This window comes from Zootoca vivipara, chromosome 1 (genome assembly GCF_963506605.1).
Source record: "Zootoca vivipara chromosome 1, rZooViv1.1, whole genome shotgun sequence".
Classification (NCBI taxonomy): domain Eukaryota; kingdom Metazoa; phylum Chordata; class Lepidosauria; order Squamata; family Lacertidae; genus Zootoca; species Zootoca vivipara.
The window spans coordinates 66,871,798-66,881,268 of NC_083276.1; the positions used below are offsets into that span (position 1 = coordinate 66,871,798).

Genomic DNA, 9,471 nt, shown 5'->3' on the forward strand with positions numbered 1-9,471 from the left:
CTGACCTTCTAATCGGCAAGCCCTAAATGAAACAAAAACTCCCTCCCTGACTTGTGGCCCTCAGATTAATTTCAAAAGCCCTCTGCAAGCAACCTCTCTAATATGAAACAAAATAAAAAAAATCCTTCCAGTAGCACCTTAAAGACCAACTAAGTTTGTCATTGATATGAGCTTTCGTGTGCATGCACACTTCTTCAGATACACTGAAACAGAAGTCGCCAGATCTTTATATATAGTGAGAGGGTGGGGAGGGGTATTACTCAGAAGGGTGGTGGGAATGGGTGATTGACTGATAGGTGTGGAAACCTGACTGTTTACGACTGTAATTGGTCTTACAGGAAAAATTTACGACTGTTTATGACTGCAATTGGTCTGTAGGAAAAAGCAAGGGGTGAGATGGCTAAATATAGCTTTATCATGTATAATGAGATAAGAATCCAATGTCTTTATTCAGACCAGGTCTCTCCATGGTTTTAAGTTTGGTGATAAGTTGCAGTTCAGAAATTTCTCTTTCCAGTCTATTTCTGAAATTCTTTTGCAATAAGACAGCTACTTTGAGATCTTGCATAGAATGTCCTGGGAGATTGAAGTGTTCTCCTACTGGTTTCTCTGTCTTGTGATTCCTGATGTCAGATCAGAAGGTCGGTGGTTCGAATCCCTGCAACGGGGTGAGCTCCTGTTGCTCGGTCCCAGCTCCTGCCCACCTAGCAGTTTGAAAGCATATTACGTGTGTAATATGAGGCAAGAGTGATCTACCTACCCCCACCCCTGGTAGCCTGCTAACTCGGGGGGGGGGAGAAAAGGGTGGCAGAAAGAGTGAAAGGATATCCCAGCACCCTTTGGCTCTGCTCCTGTTCTTCACTGGCCAATTCCTCCCACTGCCAACATGTCCCCCCCCCCTGCTAAAAAGGCAGAATGTCTCTGTTGTTCTCCTCACCTGGTGTTTTACAATCAGCAATCTCACTTTGGAAAAATGCCCTTCATGGGGTCTACTTGATAGAAAAGAGAAGTTGATAGGTGACAGATAAACATGTGTAAACAGTGTGTCAAATTAGAGTGGGAGGTTAAAATAAGGCAGCACAATGTGGGCAGCTTTCCTTGATCAAGGGTACTGTGGACCTATGTGATATGTCCAGAATGCAAAATAATGTAGTGTGCAAAATTCAACACTGTGCAAAACACAGTGTTCTAACCCTTAAGTGAGGTTAATGAGTGCTAATGTGTCTGCTAGCAGTGGTGATGCTTCCAGGCATGTGGCCTTCTTCACAAGGACTCAGAGATGATCAAATTAGGAAGTGCCTGAGACCTTATATCCTACTGAGATAATTTAGAGGAGCGCTGTTAGTTATTTCTAATATTGCTCTCAGAACAACAAGCTTTCTGATATTTGCCAGTGATGGTAGCTCTGTGCTCTATTACAACATTAATATTACCTATCAGTTCCCTGAGAGGATTAAGCTAAATTGCAAATTCTACCAGGAAATTAAAAAGAGGGGGAGGGAATCAGAATTTGCTGGTCAGAACATATTTTATTAACTGTGTGCCCTTTCAGTTTGATTCCCCTGTTGTCAAATATTCTGTATCTTGTACGCAATGCTTTTATTGATGATGCCATCTAAACAAACATATGGGGGATATACCAACCTTTTCCTGCACTTGCAGAAATCTTGTTTATCAGTTGCTTTATGCAATCCACAGTCACATTCTGCATTTAGTTGAAAGGGGAACAGAAATGCTGGCTGATAGTACATCCATTTTCACTGGGAATCTCAGAAACAGTCTCAGTTGACAGCACATCCATTTTCATAGAAAATCTCATAAACATTGAATCACATCATCAAACACTTTCTCTCTATGTATCTATAATATAATGGTAGGAATAGTGGTCCTTTACTCCAACTCTTGCATGCAGCCTGATTTTATGTGTTTGGAAGTCAGGGACAAACTAGACGTCTTGTGGAAGATTCGTCATTAGAGGCACAATCCTATAATTACAGCATAAGGGTTTAAGAAGTATTGGTATGTCCTCAATGTGCATGTTGATCCCAGTGCGCTTTACTCTCAAGTAAGTGTGCTTTGGACTGCAGCCCGGCCTCCCTTCAAAAAATATGCCACATATAATTTGGCCCTAATAAATCTTTATTTGGGATACTGCCCTGATAATACCCATAAAAATACAAATCCAGGGAAACTCACCTCAGCCTTTAGGCTTGTTGGCTCAACAGGGATGACTGGGATTTCCCCATCTCAGTGGATTCATGGAGCCTGCCCAAAGAATGTATAGAGCATGCCTAGTTCGAAAGCATGTCAAAGTGCAAGTATCTGAACAACCTTTGTCATCGGGGCCTGATAGGGACCCCAATATCTCCTGCAATGCTTTTGCAAAGTTTTTTGCAAATAAAGTCGCTCAGATTCGGAGGGAGGTAGACTCCACCGTGGGAGCAGGGCCGGGGCGGGAGAGTGCTGGAGCCCTGTCTAGTCATGTTTCATGGGATCAATTTCAATCTGTTACCTCCGAGGATGTGGACAGGCTGCTTGGACGAGTGAAACCAACCACCTATCTCCTTGACCCTTGCCCATCCTGGCTAATAAAAGCGAGCCGGGAAGGGCTGGGTGATGGGCTCCGCGGGATCTGATGGTGACTCGCAAGACGAATTCGTTTTGTGAAAAAATAGTCTTGCGAATTGTGGTTTCCCATAGGAACGCATTTAAATTTAATTAATGCGTTCCTATGGGCAAAAAAAGAAATTTCAATGCAGCGTTTCCGTGTGCTGTTCTGGTTCGCCAGAAGCGGCTTTGTCATGCTGGCCACATGACCTGGAAGCTGTACGCCGGCTCCCTCAGCCAATAATGCGAGATGAGTGCCGCAACCCCAGAGTCGGTCACGACTGGACCTAATGGTCAGAGGTACCTTTACCTTTATAGAGGGGAGGATTAAAGGATTAAACTACCATCTCTTGTTCATGCCATGCTCCTCTTCTGCTCCTTTTCTTTTTTGCACATCTGTGCATGTTGTTATTTATTAGTAAGCCTTCTCTGCAGATATTATCTCATTTATTTATGGAGACTTCCAGAGCAGTTTTCGAGGGCGTATGAGTGACTGCAAGGCTGAAGGAGACAAAGGTCAGATCATGTTGTGCAAGCAGAAAAGTCAACATTGGATGTCACCCATTGATTTTTAGTGGGCAAGCTTCAAACCACACCCTTAATTTTTCAATTTAAATCAATGGGACAACTTGGACAAGATCATGTCCCTTGAATTTGCTGCCGTATAAAATGTGAAAGGAATTTCTTCCAGTAGTGGGTGCAAATGAATCTAGGTTAGCAAAAGGCAAGCTGCGTTTACTAGCATTATATAAATGTATTGCAAATATTGATGGTACTAAATAATTGCATACATAAATATAGCCATGAATCTTTTCATTTTCAACTTAGTTCCTTTGAATCCATTGATTAGTTAGACTTTTGGGCCTGTGTGGAAGCTGCTATTTGGAAACACATTCAAAAACTCAGGAAAAATGAAAGCAAAGAAACATAGAAAGAAGTGGAAGACACGGAAGGCAGAAAATAAGAAGAAACTCTTTATTGCATTAAAAGAAGGAAATGCGGTCAGGTCTGAGGGGAATGGAAAGAATCCAGTTCTCAAAAAGGATAAACATCTTGGAGTGAGTCAAAATCATGCTGAGGAACCACACTGCTTGGACTATGATCGAAGAGATATTTGTGAGAAGCAGGACTCCTCTTGCCTGTAATTCTTTGATATAAGGAAAGGCAAGAAAACAAAGACACTTCAGGGCTCTGCATTTGTTGATAGCAATCAAGAAGCCCTTAGAGATACAAAACACAAACACCTTCATAAAACATTATCCCCGGATCCCTATGTGAATGGGAAAGGGGAGCTGAAGGGATTAAGTTGGAGAGAAGCACTTTGGCTTCAGCTCCCTTGTAAAGGAGAAGCACTTGATTCTGCAGTGTGTTGTTTTAGACTCAGGAAACATCATAAAGGGCTGGACCATAAAGAAGGCTGATCGCCGAAGAATTGATGCTTTTGAATTATGGTGCTGGAGGAGACTCTTGAGAGTCCCATGGACTGCAAGAAGATCAAACCTCTCCATTCTGAAGGAAATCAACCCTGGGTGCTCACTGGAAGGACAGATCGTGAAGCTGAGGCTCCAATACTTTGGCCACCTCATGAGAAGAGAAGAATCCTTGGAAAAGACCCTGATGTTGGGAAAGATTGAGGGCACTAGGAGAAGGGGACGACAGAGGACGAGATGGTTGGACAGTGTTCTCGAAGCTACGAACATGAGTTTGACCAAACTGCGGGAGGCAGTGCAAGACAGGAGTGCCTGGCGTGCTATGGTCCATGGGGTCACGAACACGACTAAACGACTAAACAACAACATAAAGGGCTTTAAACAGAATATCAATCTGTGCAAAGGAAGTCCTGTATGGAGCCAGCACTCTTGAGCCAGCAGTACAGAGTCCCTCTTGTCATCAAGTCCAGTGCCACTGGAAATTAAAACTTGATACTCTGAAGAATTCAATATGGAAGACATAAGGGCTGACAGGCCTTCTCACATGGGTTTAGATCTTGAAGCAGTAAGCAATACCTTTGTCAGTCAAGAACTCTTTTGAAATATACTCGGAGTCAAGAGTGAATTTCATGCTCTTTATTCAGCTCATAGTCATCAAGGAGGAGAAGAGAAGACGAATGGCTCTTTTCCCCAAACCATCTGCTTATATACATTATTTACACAATGGGCCTTGCGTGATTGGCTACTTCAGGGCTACACCTGTGGGCCAATTATATTATGGATTGACTTCTGCCTGCAGCCTGATTGGCTGCTCCTACAGGCCTATCAGGTAGCAGATTCACTTCTGCCAGCCGCCTGATTGGCTGCTCCAGCAGGCCAATCAGGTTGCGGATTCACTTCCACCTGGAGTTGGATTGGGTAGCTCCCGCTGATTCTGAATCCTATTGTTCTAGGATTCAGCTCAGTACATAACACCCCTCCCCTCTAAGTTCCAGTCCTGCCCGGGAAGTTGCATTCGTAGTCCCCAAGGTCTGCTGGCCGCCTCCGTGTGCGTTGTGGCCTGGGGTGTTCCTTGGTCAGGGGTTCTGGTTCTGGCTCGTGTTCCGAGGCTGCTGGCTGTGCCAGGGCTGTCTGGTCTGGCGCCACTGAACCACTAGGTTGTAGCTCTGGTTCCGGTGTCCTTCCAGCCTCGGGGCGCCCCTCTGTGCCTACTGCTTCTGCTTCCCCTGCCCACCCCTCTCGCTCTACAGGCCTCACTGCCCTGCTGTCCCCTTGGGACCCCTCTGTCCCGCTCTCCTCCCGGGTTCCTCCTGGGAATCGTCGCCGTAGCTGGTCGCAGTGGCGGCGCCAACATTGCCCCCCTTCCGTTAGTACCTCGTACGACACGGGACCGGTCACCTTGGTGACTGTGGCGGGTACCCATGCTGGGCCTGCCCCAAAATTCTTTGCATACACTGGGTCCTGGGCCACAAATGTCCGGGGGTTCCTGCCTTTCCCCACCACTACCTCATCCTGAGCTCTGTCGGGGTGAAGTCGGTCCAGTCTAGTTGCAAGGCGCCGGCCCATTAGTAATTCAGCTGGGCTCCGGCCCGTCGTTGTGCTTGGGGTGCTGTGCTGTGCTAGAAGAAATGCGGCAAGGCGGTATTCCCAGTCCCCTTGTGTCATGCGGCGGAGGCTGTCCTTGGTGGTCCGCACCATGCGCTCCGCTTGGCCATTGGTGGCAGGGTGGAATGGTGCTGAGCGGATGTGGCGGATGGCGTTCTGCGCTGTGAAGGTCTGGAACTCCTCTGACGTGAATGCGGTTCCATTGTCCGAGACGAGGGTGTCAGGGAGCCCGTGGGTCGCAAACAGCTTACGTAGTACCCGGATGGCTGCCGCCGTAGAAGTGGATGGTACCAGTGCGACCTCCAGCCATTTGGTGTAGGAATCCACCACTATGAAGAATGTTTTTCCCTGGAAGGGGCCAGCGAAGTCCACGTGCAAGCGTGACCATGGATGTCGGGCGGACTCCCAGGGCTGGACTGGGGCCCTTGGGGGATCCGGGCGGGATTCTTGGCAGGTCTGGCAGTGTTGGACCCAGGCCTCTATCTCTCTGTCAATCCCCGGCCACCACACATAACTCCTGGCAAGGGCCTTCATCCTCACTACCCCTGGGTGTGTCTCGTGTAGGGCTGTGAGGACCCTTTTGCGGAGGGGCTGGGGAACAACGACCCTGCTTCCCCATAACAGGCACCCCTTGTGGGCCGACAGTTCATGTTTGCGGTTTGTGTAGCCAGCGAATTCTGGCCCGGGGCTGCTGCTGGGCCATCCTCGCCACACCCAGTCCAGGACCCGGGAGATGACCCTATCTTTTGTGGAATGGTGCGCAACTTCTTGTGCCTGAATGGGTCGGTCGGGAAGCAGCTCCAAGGTCATAACCTCTTGCGCAGGCGCTGGGTCGGGGCCTGTTTCTGGTAGTGGTAGCCTGCTGAGGGCGTCTGCGTGGCCCATCGCCTTCCCAGGGCGGTGGATTAGTGCATACTGGTAGCCGGCAAGGAAAATTGACCACCTGAGGACACGTGGAGACAACACTTGGGGGGTCTGCTTCTCAGGGGCAAACAGGCCAAGCAACGGCTTGTGGTCAGTCACTATGGTAAAGGGCCGCCCGTACAAGAAATCATGGAATTTTTTTACGCCCTTCACGATTGCCAGACCCTCCTTGTCAATCTGTGAGTAGTTTCGTTCGGCTGCAGCAAGCGTCTGGGAGAAGTATGCCACCGGCACCTCTCTTCCATCCGGGAGTTGGTGTCCCAGGACAGCGCCGATGCCATAGGGAGAGGCGTCGCATGCCAGCACCACTGGCAGCCTCTCGTCGAAGTGTGCTAAGACCGAGTTCGAGACGAGCAAGTCCTTGACTGCCTGGAATGCGGCCCTTTGTCGCTGGCCCCACACCCAAGGGGCCCTTTTATCTAGGAGTCTGTGTAGGGGCTCCGCTACCGCTGCCTTATGGGGAAGGAAGGCATGGTAAAAGTTCAATAGTCCCAAGAATGACTGAAGTTCGGGCTTGCTCTTGGGCGCTGGGGCCTCACAAATGGCCCGTACCTTGTCACCGGTTGGATGGACCCCTTCTGCGTCCACCTTAAATCCCAGAAAGTCCACCTGCGGCACTCCCAGTAAACACTTTTCCCGCTTCACCTTGAGGCCCGCCGTCTGGAAACGGTGCAGGACGGAGCGGAGGCGGTCCTCAAATTCCTCTGGTGTGGGCCCGGCGATCAGTACATCATCGAAGAAGGGGGTGACGCCAGGAATCCCTTTAAGGAGAGAGTCCATTAGATTCTGGAATATGCCTGGTGCCACGCTAACGCCAAATTGCAGCCGCTTAACTCTGAATGCCCCTCTGTGCGTCACAATCGTCTGAGCCTCTGCTGTGGCTTCGTCCACAGGCAACTGTTGATACGCTTGGGCCAAGTCCAGTTTGCCAAAGATTTTTGACCCAGCCAGGGTGGCGAGGACATGGCTGACCACTGGCACTGGGTATGCATGGGCCGTGAGAGCCTTGTTTATGGTGCATTTGTAGTCTGCACAGATGCGGACCGAACCGTTAGGCTTGACGGGTGTGACAATTGGAGTTTCCCAGGGGGCGTTGGGCACCGGCTCCAGCACTCCTTGCTCCACGAGCCGGTCCAATTCCTCGTCTATGCGGGGTTTCAGGGCGAACGGGACCCGGCGGGCCTTGTGCCTGATGGGTCGTACAGCGGGGTCCAGCTGTAGGGCAATGGGGGGTCCTGTATATCGTCCCAATGCCCCATCGAAAACCCCTGGAAACTCTTTGCATATGGCGTCCACGTCCACTTGTAAGCTAGTGCGGTTCACCCCGGTAACGGCTAGCCCCAGAGGTCCAAACCATGCCAGTCCCAGTAAGCTAACGTAGGGGCCCTTAACTACCAGCAAGTCCAATTGTTGCTTTCGCCCTCGATATTGCACCCTGAAGGTCCCCACCCCCATAGTAGGGACCTTACGTTTCTGGAAGTCCCGGAGGGTGAATGGGGCCGGCCTTAGTTTGGGACCCCCATTAGGGCACAGTTCCCTTAATGTTCGGGCCGAGATTATGGATAGAGTTGAACCCGTGTCCAGCTCCATGCGGCATGGGGCTCCCTCTATCTGTACCTCTATATAAATTTTCTCTGTGCTGGGATGGGGCAACTGGAATACCTGGTAGTCCGTGATCTCCGTCGAGTTGCCTTGGTGCATGGTGCCGTGTGACCTGGGGCTCCTGGGTCGGTCATCTGATGCTTGTCGACGGGTGAGTCGAGCCCGACACACCCGGGCGATGTGTCCCAATTTTCTGCACTGCCTGCACTCTGCGTTGCGGAAACGACAGGTCCTCCTCTCGTGGTTCTCCCCGCAGCTTGCACAGTTCCCTCCTTCTCGTCGAGGCTGCTGTGGTGTGTGTGCTGCTTGAGTGCGCCGCTGTACTCGGTGTACTTCCTCCCTGTCAGATTCGGATTCGTCGGTGAGGTCTTCGTGGTAGACCCTCAGTTGGGATGGCGGGGCCGGTCGTGCCTCTTGCGTTGACCTCTCGGCGGCTTCGGTTGCCAGGGCTTCCTCCAGAGCAATCTGGAACGTGAGGTCTTTTTTGGCGTAGAGGCGTCGTTGCAACATCTCGTCCCTCAGGCCCCCGACGAGGCGGTCACGAAGCATGTTCTCCAATTCTGAGAAGTTGCATAACCGGGCGGCTTGGCGGAGGGAGGTCACAAACCCAGTTATGGTTTCCCCCAGGGCTTGCCGCTTTGCGTAGAAGGCGTTTCGGCAAGCTACCACCGAGGGCTGTGGTGAGAAGTGCTCCTTCAGCCGTTCCATTATTGTTTTGTAAGAGACGGTAGCGACATCTCTAGGTGCAAGGAGAGCCCGGGCGATTTCAAACGTCTCCTCTCCACAGACGCTGAAGAATGTCGCCCTCTTCATGGCATCGTTGGTGACTTCTTTCGCTTGCAGGAGGAAGTTGAAACGGGCGGCGTACCCTTCCCAGTCTCCTGATGCTGGTTTGAATGGTGAGAAGCTGCTGTCGGTTGCCATTCTGGGTTCCTTGGGTCCTGGAGCTGAAGCCTGGATGCACGGTGCGATGCAGCGGTGCAGCAGGTGGCGGTGCTGCGGTGCAGTGCGTGGTGGCGGTCAGCTCAGCAGGATCCCACCTTCGTCGCCAGTGAAATATACTCGGAGTCAAGAGTGAATTTCATGCTCTTTATTCAGCTCATAGTCATCAAGGAGGAGAAGAGAAGACGAATGGCTCTTTTCCCCAAACCATCTGCTTATATACATTATTTACACAATGGGCCTTGCGTGATTGGCTACTTCAGGGCTACACCTGTGGGCCAATTATATTATGGATTGACTTCTGCCTGCAGCCTGATTGGCTGCTCCTACAGGCCTATCAGGTAGCAGATTCACTTCTGCC

The 9,471-nt window shown here is 50.4% G+C and overlaps 1 protein-coding gene across 1 annotated transcript; it reads right to left on the reverse strand.

Annotated features, from left to right (window-relative positions):
- Positions 1-4,802: 4,802 nt before the first annotated feature.
- Positions 4,803-8,784, reverse strand: LOC132592290 (uncharacterized protein K02A2.6-like). The gene has a single exon (XM_060275632.1). It carries the CDS (start codon positions 8,715-8,717, stop codon positions 5,022-5,024), a length of 3,696 nt encoding a protein of 1,231 aa, XP_060131615.1. The 5' UTR covers positions 8,718-8,784; the 3' UTR covers positions 4,803-5,021.
- Between the last annotated feature and the right edge of the window lie 687 nt (positions 8,785-9,471).

What these genes read in the sequence shown, in the direction of transcription:
- LOC132592290 (XM_060275632.1), bottom strand. Translation starts at nt 8,717, where the DNA reads ATGCTTCGTGACCGCCTCGTCGGGGGCCTGAGGGACGAGATGTTGCAA.